The sequence below is a fragment of the Leuresthes tenuis genome, unplaced genomic scaffold, assembly GCF_036924035.1.
Source record: "Leuresthes tenuis unplaced genomic scaffold, fLeuTen1.0.hap1 SCAF_7, whole genome shotgun sequence".
In the NCBI taxonomy this organism is placed as follows: Eukaryota; Metazoa; Chordata; class Actinopteri; order Atheriniformes; family Atherinopsidae; genus Leuresthes; species Leuresthes tenuis.
This window is the reverse complement of record NW_027325361.1, coordinates 32,845,870-32,868,016: the sequence shown is the minus strand read 5'-3', so window position 1 is coordinate 32,868,016 and position 22,147 is coordinate 32,845,870. Positions and strand designations below refer to the sequence as shown.

Genomic DNA, 22,147 nt, shown 5'->3' with positions numbered 1-22,147 from the left:
TAACAAATGTGTGGAATAAAGACTGCTCTGAATCATCTATAGGCTGGCCTAGAGTTTGAATCTAAATAATAAATTAACCAATCTCAACGTCCTATATCGTAGTCATTTAACACCAAAGTGGTGCTTCATGATTAAATTATCTTCTTCTCCAAATTGTAATCTATGTGACTTTAATCAAATAGGGACTTTCTTGCATATCATGTTGGAGTGTCCAGCAGTTCAAATTTTCTGGCAACAAATAGTAAAAAATCTCTCTGCTTAGAGATTGATTTCTCTCCAAAATGTATGCTTTTAAATGATGATTCCAGGCAAAACTTTAACCATATGCAAAGGTTTCTGTGGTTTTCTTCAAGTACAGTCGCTAAAAAGATGTTGGTGGTTAGTTGGCAACCACCGCATTCACTTTCTATGCACCGATGGATGTACTCTTTAATAGAGATGTTATCTCTGGAGCTCTCTATTGCCAAGATGAATGGAGTAGGCCAGTGTTCGCTTAAAGCTAGGAAGGAGGCACTCGATGTAGCTCGAGCTATGATTTAACTTTTTATTATTATTTTGCATTTTTAGGTATTTATCTGAAATATCCAGCATGTTGTGAAATTGAGAGAAAGATCTGTGGGATGGGTTAGGGTCAAGGGGCTATAAAATATGCAGGTGTTCTGTGTTATTTTTCATTTATCTTTTGTTGTTTTAGTTACGATTCCCATCTGCAAACTGTACATAGTAATGATATGAATATTGACTAATGGTTGGAGTTGTATGTATGTGTGATTATGTATATTTATTGCTGTTATTTCTTTTTTTGTTGATTTTGTGATTTATTTCTTGGTTAATGCCTTGGTACATGTATGTATGTATGTATATATGCTTATACTACATGTTCATTTGCGCCTGCTTTCTAATAAAAAACAATAAATAAATAGTGTAGTTTAATTTCCATGGGTAATACAAGTTTGTTTAAAAGTAGTGTAGTGTAACACAGTATTACCTCAGTAAATACAGAATGCAATGAATGGAGAATTATAAACTAAATGTATGATTCTTCATTCATACAGTCAAACATTTTTAATAAACAAGGTCAACACAAATACTAGAAAAGTGGTAGACCGTGCTTTTATGTTGGGTAATGAAAAACTATTACAGAAGAAGCATGTACATTTAAAGGATTTATGGTGCATCACCATAAATCTTCCACAAAGCTTCAGCCATACAACAAAGAAAAAAAAGCTTCAAGGCCCACTAGAATTCTAACCCATTCCCAAATACTATTGAGTCCCTATTAAGATTGTTGAGACAGTCTTATTTTTTGGGGTGAAACCATCTACTAAATGTGCATGTGCCTTTAACTATGATGAAAATGGTCTCGGTTTCAGTCCAATTGGCAGTACACTGCATCAAATTGCTTACCATAATGTCCTCAGAAAAGAAAGGCTCCTGACTCCTGGTAAGCCCAATGGATCGAGTCATGTAAAGATTTCCATCCACATCTGAATATTTGCCTGTTAGTGAAGTTTCACAGAGTCTGAAAAAAAGGAACACAAGGCGCGTGTTTGGAGGTTGCCATCATGAGCACATTGAACTAGGAATTCAGCAAACAGCTGAGTCAAGCAACAGCTACACCTGAACTTGGTCATTCAACTGAGACACCATAATTGTAGAGGTTCCCATGCACGGTAGAGGAAACAAGTCACTGACTGAAGTATGTCTGACACCACAATGCTGTGGCATTCTGCCACTTCTCATCTTTTCTGTGGGAGCTCAATCTGCATGCAAGCACAGCTGAATTCACCGCACAGACCTCTTTAAGTTACTTGAATAGTGATTTTGCCAAATGACACTGGTTATAAAATCTGTTTGTTTTTTTTCCAGAGTAAAGTAGCAGTCTGGAAATGCTTTAAGGATCCCAATATTGGGATCCCTTAAAGCATAAAGAGTTAAAGGGAACATTGCAGCAACTGTGTGTGCAAGGAAGAGTTGCTAGTACATACTCTTTTCTGCCAACCTATAACTAGCCTTTGGAACAGGAGCCAGTGATTAGACCCCCCTTTAGGCATGTCTTATTTATGACTGACAGCTAGGATGAGGTGTTCTCCTCGCTAAAGAAATGCAATGCATTCTCAAGTCAAGAGGAGAAGAGAGAACTCTTTAGAAGAACGTTTTGGATGCATGCCAAGAGGCTACGTTGGCACACCTCAAACAAAGAATACGTAGCTGCTCAGCACCCTAGTTTTGAACTATTTTTCACCAATCATCTGACCAGTCAGAATAGTACAAGGAGTAGAAGCTAAAACAGGGTAGCAGTAGATAAAATTTTTGCACCTACAAAAAGTTGATGAGAAAGCATGTGTCCACAATCAGAAAAAGATTATGCAATCAAAGATGATGGCGAAGCGGGTCAGGAAAGTGCCTTTGCTATTCAAAAATTATTCAAATTACACCTGAACCATAATCAAATGTATTCCAGGGGCAAGAGCGGGCGACATAGAATCCTATTTAAAACTGCTGGCTAAGGATAAGCGTAAATACAGTAAAATAGTTATTCACGTCGGTGGTAATGACACCCGGTTATGCCAATCGGAGGTCACTAAAATTAATGTTGCATCGTGTGTAATTTTGCCAAAACAATGTCGGACACCGTAGTTTTCTCTGGACCCCTGCCAAATCTGACCAGTGATGACATGTTTAGCCGTATGTCCTCATTCAATCACTGGTTGTCTAGATGGTGTCCAGCAAACAATGTGGGCTACATAGATAATTGGCAATCTTTCTGGAGAAAACCTGGTCTGATGAGGAGAGACGGCATCCATCCCACTTTGGAAGGAGCGGCTTTCATTTCTAGAAATATGGACGAATTTATTAGTCATCCAAAAACATGACAACCCAGGGTTGAGACCAGGATGCAGAGTTGTAGTCTTACACACTTCTCTGCAGCTTCCCACCTGATGCTGCCCCCCCCAATCAAAAAACACAAAAGGAGCAAATCCTCTTGTGCAAAAAAAATTTAAAACAGAAACTTTAACTGAACAAAAACATCAAACTATTAAATGTGGTTTGCTGAATATTAGATCTCTCCTTTTGAAGTCTCTGTTAGTGAATGATTTGATCTGTGATCATCATATTGATATATTTTGTCTTACAGAAACCTGGCTGCAGCAGGAGGATCATGTTAGCATTAATGAATCAACTCCCTCTGACTATTTAAATGTTCACGTTCCTCCAACCACAGGCAGAGGAGGAGGAGTGGCAGCTATCTTCAGATCAGGGTTACTAATCAGTCCTAGACCCAAGATTAGTTTTAGCTCTTTTGAATCTCTGATTCTCAGTTTTTCCCACCCAAAGTGGAAATCACAAAAACCTCTTGAGTTTGTTGTTGTGTATCGTCCACCTGGCCCTTATTCTGAGTTTCTGTCTGAATTCTCAGAGTTTTTAATCCCAGTTAGTGCTGAGTACAGATAAAGTCATTGTAGTGGGTGACTTTAATATTCATGTAGCCTAAATATTAACTTTAATTCTATATTAGACTATTGGATTTTCTCAAAGTGTTCACAGACCTACTCACTGCTTTAATCATACCCTTGACCTTGTGCTGACTTATGGCATTGAGAGTGAACAGTTAACAGTGTTCCCTCATAACCCTGTCTTGTCTGACCATTTTTTAATAACTTTTGAATTTACATTACTTGACTACACGGTTTCTGAGAAGAATTCTACATATAGAAGGTGTCTATCAGAGAATGTTGTAACCAGATTTAAAGAGTTGATTTCATCATCCTTTTCTTCACTGCCATGTGCAGATATGACAGAGGACGGCTACCTAAATTTTACTCCAGTAGAACTTGACTCTCTTCTTGACAGCACTATAGCTTCAATGCGTAAAACACTGGACAATGTTGCCCCTCTGAAAAGGAAGGTAATCAGTCAGAAGAGGTTGGCTCCTTGGTATAATTCACAGCTGCTTTAAAGCAGACTGTAAGAAAGCTGGGAAGACAGTGGCGTTCCTCTAATTTAGAAGAGTCTCAATTAGTCTGGAAAGATAGTTTAATAACGTATAAGAAAGCCCTTCGTAAAGCTAGAACTGCTTATTATTCATCATTGATAGAAGAGAATAAGAATAATCCCAGGTTTCTTTTCAGCACTGTTGCCAGGCTGACAAAGAGTCCGAGCTCTGTTGAGCCATGTATTCCTTTAACTCTCAGCAGTGATGATTTCATGAGATTCTTTATAAATAAAATTGTTTCTATCAGAGAGAAGATTAATGGAATCCTTCCCACTATCATCACTGATGTACCATCAAGTAGAGCAGCTTTAGAAGTATCTTTAGAACCTGATTTGTATTTAGACGGCTTCTGCCCAGTTGATCTCTCTGAGCTAACAACAGCAATAGTCTCTTCTAAACCATCAACTTGTATTTTAGATCCAATCCCAATCAGACTGTTCAAGGAGGTTTTCCCCTTAATTGACACTTCCATATTGGATTTGATCAATCGGTCTTTGTTGACAGGATATGTACCTCAGACTTTTAAGGTTGCTGTAATTAAACCTTTACTTAAAAAAACTACTGTTGATTCAGAAGTGTTTGCTAATTATGGACCTATATCCAATCTCCCTTTTTTGTCTAAAGTTCTTGAAAAAATAGTTGCAGTTCAACTTTGTGATCATTTACATAGAAATAATCTGTTTGAAGAGTTTCAGTCAGGATTCAGAGTGCATCAGAGCACAGAAACAGCACTGGTGAAAGTTATCAATGATCTCCTCTTAGCCTCTGATAGCGGACTTGTTTCTGTGCTTGTCCTGTTGGATCTCAGTGCTGCATTTGATACAATAGATCACAGCATTCTGTTACAGAGACTTGAACATGTTATTGGGATTAAAGGAACTGAATTCCTTATTATTGGGCTGTCCCACATATTCAATGAAAAGCCTCCAGCTGATCCACAATGCTGCAGCCAGAGTTCTGATGAGAACTAACAGCAGAGATCATGTTTCTCCAGTTTCAGCTTCTCTTCATTGGCTCCCTGTTAAATTCAGAATAGAATTTAAGATTCTTCTCCTCACATATAAAGCTCTTAATGACCAAGCTCCATCATATCTTAAAGATCTCATTGTAAGATATTTTCCTAACAGAGCACTTCGCTCCCAAACTGCAGGTTTAGTTGTGTTTAGTTGAGTTTCTAAAAGTAGAATGGGAGTCAGAGCCTTCAGTTATCAGGTCCCTCTCTGTGGAATAAGCTGCCAGTAAATGTCCGGGAAGCAGACACCCTTTCCACTTTTAAGATTAGGCTTAAAACTTTCCTTTTTGATAAAGCTTATAGTTAGGGATGGCTCAGGTAATCCTGAAACATCCCATAGTTAAGCTGCTATAGGCTTAGACTGCTGGGGGACCTCATCTGTCACACCTTTCCTCACTTTGCTCTCTTTTTCCCCGTTTAATTTCTCAAATGATTGTATGTACATGTGACATTATTGTGGTTATTAACTTGTGTTTCCCTGTTCCAACAGGTATCCTTTGAATGGTGTTATGGTGTTTTCCCCCCTCTTTTCCCTCTTTTCTGTCTTCTCAAACCCCAGCTGGTCGAGGCGGAGGTGGATGGCCACCCTTCCTGAGCCTGGTTCTGCAAGAGGTTTCTTCCTGTTAAAAGGGAGTCGTTCCTTTCCACAGTCGCCACAGGCACGCTCAGGACGGGAGATTGGACTGAAGACAAGTTTCGGTGCAATCTGTTGGTTTCCTTAGCTAGAATATTAATTTTTGAATTGGCTCGATATGAATTAATTGGATTATGATTACAATGAATTGAATTCCAATTGGCTTGAATTGGACTATATTACTTAAGTGCCTTGACATGACAATTGTTGTAATCTGGCGCTATATAAATAAAATTTAAATTGAATTATGCATACACACAAAATTGGGTACTATAGTATTCTTGACGTTTCCTCCCTAACGTTAATTGTAAAAGACATTTATTTTCAGTTCCAATCACAAGGCTGCTCCAGTTAATAATAAAGCAGCAGCACTATTTGGATTTGCTTCCATTAGCAACTTTAATCAATATTGCTGATCTTGGTGTGAACATTTATTGGTAGAAAAGAGGATTATTTATTTTTTATTTAGTTGACCACTCAAAGTATAAGCCACATTCATCCATTCGCGCACGCGCGCACACACACACACACACACACACACACACACACACACACAGAATCAGTGTCAGAAAAAACTTTATTTATCCCCAAGGGGCAATTAGGATCCAGCACTTCTTTGTTTATACAATGTTACAGGCTGCTGTAAGGTAAACTGCTGTTTTCCTTATCACTCACATTCACACACTGACAAACACATCGAAGGGAATGTGGGCTTCAGTCAGTGCGGTTACATGAGTGCCATCGGATCGGATTAATGGCTAAATTACAATAAGACTGAGTCATTCAGTTCATGTAAACACCTTAATCTGACAAAGAATCGGATCGGGTTTCTCGCGATCGGATTAAGACCCCGGGATAACTCGATCCAAAAGCCCACTGAACGTGCACGTAGACGACAGTGGATCAGATCGAGCGTTCTACGCATGCTTGAGATTTTTTCCCGGGATTGTCACCTGGAAGTCGAAGGAGACGATATTACTGTTGTTGTCGCCGTCAGAAAGAAACAAACAACACGATGGAGAATGCGCCGTTGTGCATCGTCTGTGCCATAACCAGCTCATCACAAATGTAGGGGGACGCAGCTTCATCTCGCTCTGCGTTCGCCATCTTTCTGAATGCCTGAGTTTGTTGTTGTTGGTGGTGAAGACGTCAACAGGAAGTGGCTCTATTAGCGATAGCTGAAATGGGTACAGCGCCACCTATCGTACCGGGGTATGATATGCTTTGTGCCAGTGATTCGATTCATTCGCCGCCATATATCCAAGGATAATTACCCTCAGATAAGGAGCAGAACCCAACTGTAGCTATAATCCAGTTAATCTCATCATGTGGACCCACTGAGTGTCTTGCCCAAGGACACTAACAATCCAAATGCCCCCCCCCAATGCTCTGGTTGTAGGCTCAATGACCATTGGCCCTTGATCACTAAAAGAGAGGACCACTGTGCCTCCACAAACAGGACAAGTAGAGTACAAAGAAGGAACTGGGATCAGGCCTTACTCTCCTGCATGTACAACTGAAGTACCTTTAATATAAAGCCGTCTTTCCTATGTTGCCTATGTTACTTAGGTAGCGTGTTTGGAGCAGCGAGTTTTGATGATCTAACTTTTGTCTTTACAGTGACATGAATTGTGAAGTCTGAGGATAAATCAACATTTCAATTATCCCATCAATTAACAGCAGGATCTGGTAGCTCCACAATCAGCAACAGGATATAAAAAAATAACATTTACTGAGCCTAACATGTGTGTCAGCAGTCCAGTTTCCAGACGGTCTGATTTTGCTTCTTCTCGATTGCTACCTTTATGATATTAGTTGGGTTTTGCTTCTAGTAGAGAAAAATCTCCACAAATCTAAGTGTTGAGAATAACAGTTGCAGGCAAGATGTGTTGCTACAGTACCAAACTCATATGTGACAGCTGAAGGACATGAAATACTGTGTCTGGCCAAAAATGCTTGAAAAACGTGATAGAAAAAAACATGTGAATCAAAGAAGAGCAACACCAAACCCAACTAGGAAGTACAGCAATAAAGACTGAATAATAATAAGAAAGTTTAACCTGAGGTAGAAGACTGATTTGGTTGTGCGTTCCTGGTAGACAAACATGTTCTTCCTGTTGACCACACAGAAGGAGTTCAGCACAGAGCGAAGGGCCTGGATTGCTGTGACAGAGAAACAAGTTTGACATGTTGGAAAATAGATCTTGATTTTAAAAACATGGTCATTACTATTTTCTACCCATTGACACGTCTATATTTCAGCAAAGCTTAAAAGAATGAAACATGGTTTATAGGTGAAGTGACATCTGGTTGTGTTGTCACCGCAGATTGTGGCATGTGCATATAACTTTGTAATATCTGTAAACTTCACAAGATTACACGATGAGCTGCTCCATGAAACCACAACCCGACTGATGCTCAGTTACACTGCAGCAGGCAGTATGACATATTAATGACCCGGAGAGCGCTGGGGTCGTGGCAGAAGGTAACGGGACATCGCGAGGCAGAGGACGACGTCACCCGGAGAGCGCTGGGGTCGTGGCAGAAGATAACGGGACATCGCGAGGCAGAGGACGACGTCACCCGGAGAGCGCTGGGGTCGTGGCAGAAGATAACGGGACATCGCGAGGCAGAGGACGACGTCACCCGGAGAGCGCTGGGGTCGTGGTAGAAGATAACGGGACATCGCGAGGCATAGGACGACGTCACCCGGAGAGCGCTGGGGTCGTGGCAGAAGGTAACGGGACATCGCGAGGCAGAGGACGACGTCACCCGGAGAGCGCTGGGGTCGTGGCAGAAGATAAAGGGACATCGCGAGGCAGAGGACGACGTCACCCGGAGAGCGCTGGGGTCGTGGCAGAAGATAACGGGACATCGCGAGGCAGAGGACGACGTCACCCGGAGAGCGCTGGGGTCGTGGCAGAAGATAACGGGACATCGCGAGGCATAGGACGACGTCACCCGGAGAGCGCTGGGGTCGTGGCAGAAGGTAACGGGACATCGCGAGGCAGAGGACGACGTCACCCGGAGAGCGCTGGGGTCGTGGCAGAAGGTAACGGGACATCGCGAGGCAGAGGACGACGTCACCCGGAGAGTGCTGGGGTCGTGGCAGAAGGTAACGGGACATCGCGAGGCATAGGACGACGTCACCCGGAGAGCGCTGGGGTCGTGGCAGAAGGTAACGGGACATCGCGAGGCAGAGGACGACATCACCCGGAGAGCGCGGAATAAACTTAAACTTAAACTAAAGTTTCCAGAGTGATCTCCATACAGCTCCGAGATGATTCCCAGTGCAAGGGAGGTAAATTTCTATATTTGAGAGATATTGTCACATAATTTGAAAATAGCTTGTCAACGGCTTAGGTAACCCGGTCAAGAGGAGTAGGGTGCTAACGAAAATGAGAAAAGATAAATCCCAAGTAATACTTTTACAAGAGACACACATGTCAAAACCGGAACTAAAAAAGTTTGGGTATTTACACTTACACTTATTACAGTTCATGTAAAAATAGTAGAAAGAGGGGGCTTGTGATAATAATATAATTCATTAAACTTTGACCTGATTAAAGAAAAAAAGAGATGATGACGGTAGATATATAATGATCAAGGGCAGGATGGATAATGTCCTGGTCACTTTTGGAAATATCTATGCTCCTCCGGAGAGGGACAGATCTTGTTTCAAAAGATTATTCGACCTGATTATATCTGAGAGTGAGGGGATCTTTGTCTGTTCGGGAAATTGGAATACAATTTTAAACCACCAACTAGACACAACAAGCACAAGCAGACGTGGATCCACAAACTCAAAAGACCTAAACACTGTGATAAGAGAGGCAGGCTTATTTGATGTGTGGAGAACTGTCCATACAAGGGATAGGGAATTCACCCATTACTCAGCTACATACAAAGTCCACTCTAGGATGGATTTTTTTCTGATGAATACTATAGATAGACACCGGGTACATGAGTATCAGATCAGCAGACATATCTGACCACAGCATTGTTTATTTAAATATCCATTTAAACAGCAAGCCAAGGAATACGCTATGGAGGCTGAATATTGGACTTTTAAACAATAAATCAGCAATGGAATAAATTTAAAAAAGAAATTAGTGAATGTATAAATGATAATTAGGAAGACCATGTCGGCACAACTATTGTTTGGGACACAGTCAAAGGAGTTATGAGAGGGAAGCTAATATCATGAACAGCTCATGTCAGGAAAATTCATAGATCAAAATATGATCATTTAGAGAAGGAATTGGAAAAACTAGAGAAATAACGCCCCAAAAATGACAATAAAGACACAATAGGGCATCAGATTACAGATATAAGGAAACACAAAATAAACTGAGATTCATAAAGCAAACCTTTTATGAATCAGGCCCAAGGGCGACGCGAATATTAGCGAGGCGTCTTCAGACGCAACAAATAACGAATTCAATCCACAAAATCAGGGACCCTTTATCAAATACGTTCAAGTATGATCCAGAAGAAATTCATAGAATCTTTAAAAACTACTATGAGACTTTATATTCACAGCCTGAGAACGTTGACGAAGATAAAATAACACAATTCCTGATTTCACTGGACCTCCCCTCAATAGACTCAGAGCAAAATAGACATTTGACCACTCCCATTACAAAACACGACTTAGATAAAGCCATAGGCAGGCTGGCGATGATTGCTGGTATGATTGTCACCTTCTGTGTGGGAGACCTGGGTTCAAATCCCCTGCATGAAAGGTACTCCAGTAGGGGTCCTTAGGCAAGACCTCCTTACCCTATCTGCCTACCTGTAAGTCGCTTTGGATAAAAGTGTCTGCCAAATGCATAAACATGAACATAAGCATACACTGTCATATCTGTCATTCCCAAAGAGGGGAAAACTGCGAGTTGTATCACCCAATATCGATTCTGAATGTAGATTATAAACTGTTCACATTCATTATCACTAAAAGACTGGAGTGTTTTCTGCCTGACCTGATACACGAAGACCAGACAGGCTTTGTAGAAGGACGTCAAACTCAGGATAACATCAGGCGCACCCTTCATATTATAGACCATGTCATACAAGCACTGCCCTGATCAGCATAGCTGGAAAAGGGTTTGATAGGGTCAGCTGGGATTTTTTTGTATAAAGTACTAGAGAGGATGGGATTCGATGATAATTCATTAAATGCATAAAGGCATTGTATACTGAGCCATCAACCAGGGTTGAAATTAATAGGCACCTGACAGACACTTTCAAACTGTACAGAGGGACACGACAGGGTTGTTGTGCCAGCCCCGCCCTCTTCGCAATTTTGATCGAGGCACTTGCTCAAATAATTAGAAAAGAAGTCGAGTTGACAGGAATCACGTTAGCAAGAGATGAACACAAGATAGGTCTATTTGCTGATGATGTAATTATCTTCCTTCAGGACCCAGATACAACGTTTATTAAATTAGTAAAGATAATGGAAGAATATGGATTTTTAACTTTTAATTACAAGCCAAATAAATAAATCAGGAAGACATTTCATTTAAATTGGACTGCTAAGTCATTAAAATACCTAGGAGTGATAATAACTCAAGAATTCAACAGAATTCATGAAACAAACTAATAAACAATAAAATTCAAAGAGATGTGGCAAAGTGGTCAACATTAGTGATGGACTTCAGCTCAAGAATCGAGGTAGTCAAGATGAACCTCTTGCCAAGGTTGTTATATCTTTTTCTATCACTCCTAGTTAGAATACCAGATTCACAATTCTCAGCATGGGACAAGCTAATATCCAGGTTCGTCTGGGGGGAGCCAGGCCTAGGATAAGATTCAAGACCCTAGACAAAGAAAATGGAGGATTGGCTTTGTCAAATTTGAGAGTATACTACTATGCTGCACAGTTAAGATACATAGTATATTGGTGCTCTCCGAGTTATCAAGCCAGATGGAAGGAAACTGAGATGAGCCTGGGCCGGGTCCCTCCAGAGTCATGGTTCAGTGGAAAAGAACATATGGATCTTAAGGGTGAAAACTCGATTAGGAGAGAAATATTTGAAATATGGTATGATATGGTTAAAAAATATAAGTTAACGGGACTGTAAGCTGTTGATGTGGCCTTCTCACACTTCTAGGTTCAGACCAGGAATGTTAGACAAGACCTTTGAGGAGTGGAGAGACAGCTACATGTACAGTTGTAGATAAGCAACATTTAATTAATTTAGACAACTTAACTTAAAAATTAGTATGGACTGGAAAATGGAGATTTATACAGATATCTTCAATTAAGACACTTTTACAAGCCAGAAATTAAGGAGGAAATCTCACTGGAAGGGAATGATGTGGTTGAGGTGTTGCCAGGTGCAACTGTCAATGGTTTATTGAAGCAACAGGGAAGAAATACAGTGTATATAAAAGTGAAATGGGAAAAATGATTTAATATTGAGTTGTCTGGGAATGATTGACAGACCCAACATACACCAACAAGCTCTAAAAGATGGAGGGAGTTTGGTTGGAAAAATTCAACACGTTTTTTTAAGACACCAAAAATTAAAAATAAACAATTAGGACAACAACAATACTGTTGGAGACAATGCGGGCAACTGAATGCCAACCACTCTCATATACATGTATGAAAATATGGTCATTTTGGGAGGGGATTCTGAGAGCCATGGGTGAAATTTTTGGAAATAATATTCCTGATGATCCCCTGTATATATATCTAGGACTGACACCAGGTGATGTACTAGGTAAAGAATATACCTGTTCAAGATCCTATCTCTGGTGGCTAAGAAAGCCATTACAAGAAGTTGGCTGAAAACTGACCCACCTGGACTGAGCCACTGGCTGGACATTCTGGAAGAAATTCAATCAATGGAACAAATGACCTACAGCTTATGAATTAAAACAGAACTATATGCTGTAAGATGGTCAAAATGGCACCTCTGTGTGACAAAGTAGTGTTTACCCCCCTTGTATTTCTGTGTTTTTGTATTGATTGGAAATCAATTATTTTGATTGGACTATATTATTAGTGCCTTGAGATGACAATTGTTGTAATTTGGCGCTATATAAATAAAACTGAACTGAATTGAATTGAATTGAATTGGAAAAAATAAAGTTTAAAAAAACAAAAACTTTCCTTTCTAATAAAACTTATAGTTAAAGATGGCTCAGGTGATCCTGAAACATCCCATAGTTCTGCTGCTATAGGCTTAGACTGCTGGGGGACCTCATCTGTCACACCTTTCCTCACTTCGAGGCACATACTAATTGTCATTAGAATTTTCTAATACCAACCTTGCAAAATATCAATTTTGCCCTGCTTAATTTTCAAAATAAAGAACAAGGATCTATGACTCACCCCTGGAAACTCCCATGCTAGGTCCCATCTTCAGGCGTGGGTGAATGTGAATGATTGTGCTCCACACCACGTCACAAGCAAAATGTCCTGGGATGAACTGCATGGTGGCTGCCAGATAGTCTCGGGCCTGATAGCTCTCCTCTGTATTGTACTCTGTTTGATTAAAAAAGAAGAGAAAAAAGGTGTGAAGCAACTGCATAAAGCTGACCTTTTAGTGTCATATCACAGAAAAGGGGTCTGTTAATCCGTCACCTTTTAAACAGGTGAATACAGAAATACCAAAATCTGGTAAAATAAAACCAAGTTACTATCTTCTTTGGACTTACCATCAGAGGTGTTGGGCCTCTGTCTGTAGAGAGACTCATTCTTCCAGATGTCTTCCTCACTCTCAGCCACCAGCAGAGTATTACACACATGGCTGTCATGTAAGTCCTGCAGCAGCATGCACTAAAAATTAACAAAGTTGACAATGAGCAGCATGCAGGACTGTTTAATTTATACCAAATGCTGTTAGGCACAACAGGTCTGCACATTCTCTGATAGCACCTCCAGTCAATTCAAACCAGAATGCGGGCAAAGGGGTTCAAGCCTTTGGAGCAATGTATGCATTTGATCCACTTAGGATATATATAAAACTGCTAAGTTTTATATATTAACCAAAAGACAAAGAAGAATGATAACCCTTCATGGAAGTATAACCCTTTACACATGGCATGTACCACAGATAGACCTGGTCTACATAATAAAGGTGAGAAGTCCTATCAGTGGCTAGAGAAGGTTTGTCTTGATGACAGGACCAACGCAATAATCATGCCAGCACCAAAACAGGCACTTAACACAGTGTCTTCCACACCAGACAGGACCCCAGGTGGAAGCTGCACCAGAGTCCAAGACTGTCCAGCACATAGTCGCTAGGTGTAAGATGCAGGCAAGTACAACTTAACCAAGTGGCAGTCATAGTGTACAGTACAGGAACATCGGTGCAGAGTATGGAAAGGCAGTTCCAAAACCAAAATTAATGATAAATCCTAAGGTGGTGGATAATGACGGAGCTAAAATCCTGTGGGACTTCCAGATCCAGACTGATTAACTGGTGATGACTAACCAACTGGACATTGTGGTGGTCGACAAACTACAAAAGAAGGCAGCAGTGATAGATGTAGCAATTCAAAGTGCACAGCAACACGAGGAAGAAGAAATATGACAAGCTCGAAAAATACCAAGGGCTGAGGGAGGAAGTTGAAAAGAGGTAACTGAAAAGAAGGTCCCTGGGATAACTGTAGCACTCAGTGGATGACCCCAAACAAGGAGATCGCAGGTGCAGTGCAGTACAAAGACACTGCGCTAAGACACTGTGCTAAGACACTGTGCTAAGTACTGCGCTAAGTACTGCGCTAAGACACTGTGCTAAGTACTGCGCTAAGACACTGTGCTAAGGACTGCGCTAAGACACTACGCTAAGTACTGCGCTAAGACACTGCGCTAAGACACTGTGCTAAGACACTCTGCTAAGGACTGCGCTAAGACACTACGCTAAGTCCTGCGCTAAGACACTGTGCTAAGACACTGCGCTAATAACTGCATAGAACACTGTAATAAGCCTTATGTATAGCACTTAAAAAACATAAAAGAAAAAAAATCATGCCTTTCTATTCCATAGACAAAGAACTAAAACAAATACTAGGATACAAAAGTAAACTATTTTGTATCTTGTTTTTAAAGTGTTGTTCATTTTTTGTTTTTCATACTTCAGACAAGACACTACAGGCAAAAACATGTTCAGACCTATTTTGAGATTCCGGCTAGTTTGCTTTCAAGTACCTTGTGGAAAAATAAAAAGCACGATTAGTCACTTTATAGAAAACCATACTTTTTCAATTATATCATTAATGCTGGTTTTCATTATGGAAAATAAAGTTTCAGAATGCTTTTGAACAAAAAAAAACAAACAACTCAGTGCTGCTAAAAAAAAATCAAATGTGAAAGTTCTGTGGTTATATTCACTCGTCATAAATCCAATCCTAAAAGTATCTAAAGTATCTCAGCTTAACTAATACGTTTCCTTCTAGATGTTGTAACACAACAACATTAACACATTCAAAATGGTTCACTTTGAGCTTAAAGGTGACTAAATGAAACGTTGACTGCTTAAGAAAGTTATATTTGCCAGAATAAACAGTTATTTTGAAAAAATTGGTATTCATTTTATGAAATTTAATTAATACATATTATTATTTGTTTAATTTTTTTACGGAATCTTAAATACTTTGATCTTCAACACTTTTTGAGGTGTTGCTTTTCAGAATTCAGATAGATGTTTTAACTCATTTTAACCCGTCTCTGACAAAAAGGAAAGGCGATAACTTGAATGATTAAATCAAATATTATCATTATTATAATTATCATCCATATCATCATCAACAGTAGTAGAAGCAGTCGTAGTAGTTATAATCTATAATATATATTTACCTTTCACTGAAAAAAAAAAAAGATTATCATTAAGGTACAGAAATAAAAAGGGAAACACGACATAACAAATTTCTTTAACTTGAGGATTTTCATAAGCAGAAGCTACCTGATTGACAGTTCTGCAGATTTCACCAATCTTCCCAACCACCATCTGGTGCAGTTGTAAGTATTCAGGAAGATCCTGTTCTTCCTCTTTCTTCCTCAGCTCTTCTGCACTGACATCTCTTCCTTCCGTGAAGCATCTGGAAGAACAAAATCCAAAGAAACTCATTTGTTAAAATTACATCCCTTCATCAAACAGAATCAGTCCAAAAATTCTGCGAAAAAAACTAAACAAACAGGATTTACTTTTGATGGTTACATTCTCTCAGCAGGGAGAAATTTAAAAATGATGATGAGTTCTCATACTTTCTCTAAATAGCTGAATAGAAAAGAAACCTAAAACAAATTTTCTTTCGCTTCAAAGCACATGCAAAAAGATTTCATCAACCTCAATGAAGGCATCAGAAATGACTCTTGACGTTGAAATGCTAGATAAATGTGGGCCACGGGACACCACAGAGTACGTTCTAAGGTTGGTCGAACCTGGCGTGGGAGTAGACCTTCACTCTGTCCTGGTGGATCTTAACAATCAACCAGAAGTCTGGCATTAGTGGTGACTGACGCTCCTGCTCATCGAGAGTGGGGCTCTCGCATTCCGAGTCACTGCTCCCACCATCATAACCTTCAAACACACAAATACAAAACAGCATGATGGTGCTATCATTGACAGAATTATGTCAGACGTTTAATATCTACATGAGTGGACAGATCCTCACTTCTTAAACCTGATTTTTAAATCAACAAAACTGAAAGTCTGTTTAGCCTCTGGTTACTGTTCGTCTGAAGATGATGTCCGGAGATAAAAAGAAAGTGGAGGAAGCACCAGGCCAACAAGTCGGAAGCCCAATTCTATGATGAGATACTGCTCAGGATGTGATGATGTGGTTAGCAGAAACACATACAAAGACTGGATACAGCTCCTGCTACAGCTCCATCAATTTAAAGAAACTGTATGAAAGCATCTTGACAGATTTAGAAACTTACAAATGAAAGAAAGATTCTTGGATTTTCCTTGCAGTTGGGTCTAAAACATAAATGGGCACAAAAGTGTCTGCAGCTGAACCTAAACTGAAGGAGAACGTCATGACCAGTCACCGCTGAACAGCTACAATGTAATCCAACGGTTCAGTCATCTGCAATGCTGACAAAGTGCTCATATTTTAAACTGAGATTAACATTATGGTGCCTGACAACATGTCAACCTCTACTGAATTCACACTAAAGACGCTAAAAGTCTCATGCTTATATGTGTTGAGCAGGCAAGGCATTTAGGAAGACAATAGTAATGTAATATTTTTCCATCAGTCGTCACTCAGCTGTGTAAAGAACTTACCCTGCATGTCTGAGTCCATACTGCCCTGACTGGAAACGACACTCTGGACTCGACTCGGCCTGAGTTTGCCACAGCCTGAAGAAAAGATCATTGCATTTTCTTTTGCCTCACAACTTTTAACATCAGCAGGCTGACTAACAATGTGTAAAAGACAGCAGGGCTATCACAACCTTAGGGCCTTTCTTCAGCCTGTTCTGGAAAGAGTATCCCTGAGATCTATCAGTGCTGCCCCTCGTACTTAAGAAGAGAAATCAACCCAAGGCAGATATGTAATGAAACTGGAACCATGACTGGATACTAAGTTAATATCTACCATGATTTCCTTTCAACTGTCTTCCTTTAACTGTTAGATAATCAAAAACTGAAGAAAGAATATATCCATTGGATATGTCCCGGCAGGAGGACACCTTGTGGTAAATTCCTAATTATTTCATACTGTCAGTTCATTAGGTTGTAGTTGCTGCTAAATGTACAAGCTTTGTTGAGCTGACAGTAAAACGCAATTCTTAATTTGCTAACATTTTAAAACTCAGTTTTTGATTTTGACTAATGGCCAAGAGAGGAGCTGCACTGCAGATGGAAATATCACTAACAGTTTTGAACTGCTTGAATGCATGAATCGTGTACGGTCTCTTTGTGCTAAATAGCCAGCTGAGCCATATCACCTGAAATCGGAATCATCAACTGTCACCTTAACTCTGTAAGTACTGAAAGTCTATCTTATTAAACACAGTAAATACAAAGATGTCATGGTTTGGTGAGTGGACTCTGTGCTATTTTCAACCAAACATTTGATTTAAACAGCCTCCAAACTTTCCTGGATGGGATTTGTTTACAGCTGTGTGTACCTGCAATAATACTGCAATTTATTTAGTAAAAAAAAAAAAGACTCACTGTGAGAGGCTGAATGCACAGACTCAGCCAGGCTAACACTAGAGGCCATCTTTGGGGGTGAGCTGGGCTCTGTACAGCATTCAGTCTGGAGCTGGAGGGTAATGGGGGGACATCTGCCCCCCACCACATTAACAGTGTCATCTCCTTCAAGCTTCACAGCTCTGACTGGTTCAATGGCTTCTGCAGTAGCATCACCAGGAGCATCAGCAACAAGACAAATGGACCTCTTGTCCTCACTCTGCAGATGGACAGATTCCCAGTAAAAGACCTGCGTCGTCTTCACACTTTTCATCAAAACACAATTCATTTGTATATATACGTGTAGAAACATATACATATATGCATATATGTTTAACCATCAGGCATCACTAAAAATGAATCAATTAAAAGAACTGTAAAAGCAGAGGATGTAGATGTAGTGTTCTTTCGTCTGCCACTAAACATTTATCCAACTTCTCTGACCTCGCTGTCTGCCTGTGCCTCTGCTTCACTCTCCAGCATCACAGCCTCCAGAGCTCCAGTATCACAGGGGTGCTGTGGTGGGTCTGCTGTGCTCTCTGACAACCTCTTGGCAGCCTGGATCCTCTGCTGGTGAAGTCTGCTCAAGGACATGTAGTAGAAGCTGTCCTGCTCTCCATTCAACACATAGCCAGAAAACGACATTCTGCGGAACTCCTGCAGAATAGGACAGTGGCCTGTTATACATCATATTCATACATCCATTCATGCATCTTTCTACGTATGTCCAAGCACTGATATGACCTCTATGCTCTCCAACAGCGAAGCTCTCAGCAGTTATTTACTGCTAGCTAATAATGCTTTTGTTTTTACAGTAAGCAGCACGCCTACACAGCCTTTTAAATAGAAGAATGAACTGAATAAAGTAGCTCTATTATGGCTAATGTGTAAAATTCAGCTGTATCAGTGCAACAGAGACACGTTTTACTCACCACATTGCTGCTCTGTTCCCCTGAGCAGAAATGCTCTTGCTATTCAAGAATTGTTTTCAACTCACTTTGCTATTGTTGTCTTCACGGTTAATGACAGTTAACACTTACTACAGGTGTTTATCAGTAAAAGCCAGCCATAGACGGGAGGACATATTAACATAAAGTATTTTTAAAGTCGACCTGGTCAAGGACGGTAGTGTGAATAAGGTGACATATTCATAAGAAATGATGATTAAAGTGGCAGAAATAAATTTTGTTGGTGTGTGTTCTTGCCTCCTTGAATTTTTCCAGAGACTGTTCAGGCCCGAAGACAAACTGAAGTGGGACATCTTCACAGTGACAGTGTGGTCGACCACTGGAGCGTAAAACATGCTCTGCCACTTTCTGCAGTGTGGCTGAGCCGATGAACCGAGAATGACGCAAAGCAGAAACAATCTCATCCTCCAGCAGCCAGCGAATCTGAATCATAGCACAAAAAGCAATCCCTCTTTTAAAGTAAGGATCCAGTACACACCTCAAAAATATGTGTGTGAACACACTATGTAGTGGCAAAAAACATGGAAGAATAAAAACATTACGTGTCATTTAGATGCACCAACAGTATACTAGTGAGGATAAAGCAATAAAGGATTAGGAATGAAGAACTTGTATATCAGCCAGGTGCTGCTAATCAAATTAAATGGATTAAGTGATCAACAGCAAGTGTGAGCAGTTCAATAAAAGCCAAAGTTTTGGCTGTTTGCGGGTCCGGCATTCAGATGCCAAGGAGGAATGCTGTGATGGGACCTTAAGAAGAGATGTGTACAAACCTCAATGAGCTGAAGCTAAGTTGTCAATGGTGACCGATAACTGCTAACGTCACACAGAAAACGATTACCTCCAGTTACTGCAACTGAAGGTGGTTGTTTCACACGAAGAAATCATGGGGTGGACGCACAGAAATCATCACATGGTGTAATATGCGTTGTGTTGCTCTTTATGTCGTATTCACATCACTTTCAGACCCTGATGATTACTTTTTTTTTCACTACTGTCCTGATATGCAGCCTATGTACATTTCATATTGACCACAAAGCTAGTTTCATTATTTCTCATGTACAAAGAGAAAGCTGTGTGTGGTTGTTACACATAGGAGAGAGAACCTTTATGTTCATTTGAAAATGTAATATATCTCACTGACTTCACCAAACATATCTAGGCAAAATAAATAAGAACAACATTTGCAATACCAATATAAATGATGTGCTTTTATTTGACAGTGCTTTTGTGAACTGTTAATAGGCTGTGAACAGGCTGAAAACTGAAGCTACCCTCCTCTCAGCGCTGTATTTACTCACTGCTTTATTACTCACTTTAAAAACAAGCCTTACCTCATCCATTATGGCCACAATTGCTAATTTGTGAGGGGGTGGAAGTTTGGATAAGGAATCACCAGAGACCCTGATGGAAGACAGTAATCAGAACCAAATCAAATATTCAGAAATCTTTAACATAAACTTTATGTTGAATAAACCCACCCATCAACACCAGCTCCTCTCAGACTGTCCAACACTGCCATTAACTCTTCATCAGAGCGATAGGACGACGGCTGTCCAGGTGAACGATTAAGGGATACACTGCTCTCTGAGGTGTACCTGAACACGGAAATATCAGATATGACGCTACACAAGGTTTCATTATTCAGATCTTTTTGAAGGACCAGGTTTGGGACTGGGACACTGGATCCTTCATTGGTTTGTATATCATACACAAAAATAACTTCTGCCAACTGGGGCTACTGAATAGCGCTTTCAATACTGATTAATCTGATTTAGCCCCTAAAAAAAAAAACATAACTTCACTCTTCAATAAGAAAACTTCAAATAATTTGTTTTGACCAAAAATTCTAAGAAATGATCAACTCTAATACAAAACAGAACATAAAATAGAACAATCATTCCAATAGAAAAAGTAGGAAATGTATCTAGTTTAAAACTACTGAAGTTTTGAATAAACATACCTGAAAGATCCAAATAATTATCTATCGATAGACTGATCAGTTAATTATTCCCGTTCTGGCAACAACTTGGCAAAGTCCAGTTCAAACACAGACATAAATAAATACAGTGTTCAATAATAATTCAAATTCTGCAGTTTCAGAAAAAATAATCGGCATCCTTCCTCTTACAGAAACAAATCCAAGTAGAGATTGGCAAAAGACAAATGAACGAGATTTCAGTACGACTATGCGGGCAGATTGAGCCGAAACAAGCAACCTGCTTCACTTCTTTCAGGTTTATGGGATTTTGTCTTCTAAATGCGGGTGGACTATATGTGGACTTGGAGCCACCAGCCAGAGATCTTTGGTAATTGGTATCATGTTTAACTCCAGATTGATCATTTTCAAAACTTTTTTTTGGCACAAGGGCTCTTCATTCAGCAGTGAAGGTGAGACAGGAAGCTAGGCAGAGAGTGGGGAACATGACATGCAGCAAGGTGTAAAAATCTCCAACTGAACACAGCCTCTCTATATGGAGCACCCGCTCAACCCTATTTTCAACACTTTAAAGGAGAAACAGAGAATTGTTTCTATAAGTGCAACCACATGCACACATAAGTTGATGGTGGAACATTTATTACGAGTTTTGTTGGGTATCTCATCTGAGTATCCATCTGGAAATGTAGCACAGAGGCTGGAAAATATGAATGGCATATTTCACACAGAAAGACTTTGGTATAATCATTTCTTCTTGCAAGCATGGAGCTTTTTGTGCTTCCACTCACCTGTTATGATGGAAATCACCCATGACTTCAATCTCCAGGGGCAGTGTCAGAACAAAAATATCTAATGTGATTGAGAGCTCACTCAAATCGACACACTGTAAGGCCTCAACGTTCTCCAGGCAGGAAATAATCTCACCTGCAACCACAACACTGCAATGAGCACAGCAAAAACAGAGTCATAATTCTCTACACGCGTACATATCTGGACTGGCGTGATGGAAGATATGCGGAGGGGAGCGTATCCCATAATTTTTATGAAAGAACAGACATCTTAAGCTGTTATCTTGTAACCACAACTGAATAGATTTTGTGTGTCCCTGCTGTACTCACCCAGGCAAGTAGGCAGTGCTAGTATGGGAGTGGAACCATGGCTGCTTTTCATATTGACGGAACAAGTGGCATGAACAAACAGTGGCGGCATGTCCAGGTGTGGCCCCTCGGGCTCCAGCAGGGAGTCTCCCTCCAAAATGCTGAAGGAATCTTGGTCCTGATTGACGGTGTTGGAGTCCGACAGAGATCGGTCTTCACCCTCTCCATGGGAGCTGGTCCCTGGATCCTCCTCATACTCCACGACCAAGTCCGTGTCACTCTCTGTCATGATGCAGCAACCCGACATATTTTCTACACAAAGAACAATAGTTACACCAC

The 22,147-nt window shown here is 40.3% G+C and overlaps 1 protein-coding gene across 8 annotated transcripts in view; it reads right to left on the bottom strand.

The window, feature by feature from the left end:
- Nucleotides 1-22,147, bottom strand: part of szt2 (SZT2 subunit of KICSTOR complex) — a 137,923-nt gene that overhangs the window by 74,949 nt on the left and 40,827 nt on the right. For all 8 annotated transcript variants that reach the window (XM_072390189.1, XM_072390193.1, XM_072390196.1 and 5 more), the window contains 14 exons: nt 21,830-22,120; nt 21,500-21,635; nt 20,254-20,370; nt 20,107-20,176; nt 19,010-19,195; nt 18,249-18,461; nt 17,787-18,024; nt 16,893-16,967; nt 16,043-16,181; nt 15,564-15,699; nt 13,315-13,435; nt 12,989-13,141; nt 7,704-7,806; nt 1,408-1,522 (listed from right to left, as the gene is read on the bottom strand). In XM_072390189.1, the coding sequence (XP_072246290.1) occupies nt 1,408-1,522; nt 7,704-7,806; nt 12,989-13,141; nt 13,315-13,435; nt 15,564-15,699; nt 16,043-16,181; nt 16,893-16,967; nt 17,787-18,024; nt 18,249-18,461; nt 19,010-19,195; nt 20,107-20,176; nt 20,254-20,370; nt 21,500-21,635; nt 21,830-22,120 (2,093 nt within the window). The remainder of the gene's footprint in view (nt 1-1,407; nt 1,523-7,703; nt 7,807-12,988; nt 13,142-13,314; nt 13,436-15,563; nt 15,700-16,042; nt 16,182-16,892; nt 16,968-17,786; nt 18,025-18,248; nt 18,462-19,009; nt 19,196-20,106; nt 20,177-20,253; nt 20,371-21,499; nt 21,636-21,829; nt 22,121-22,147) is intronic.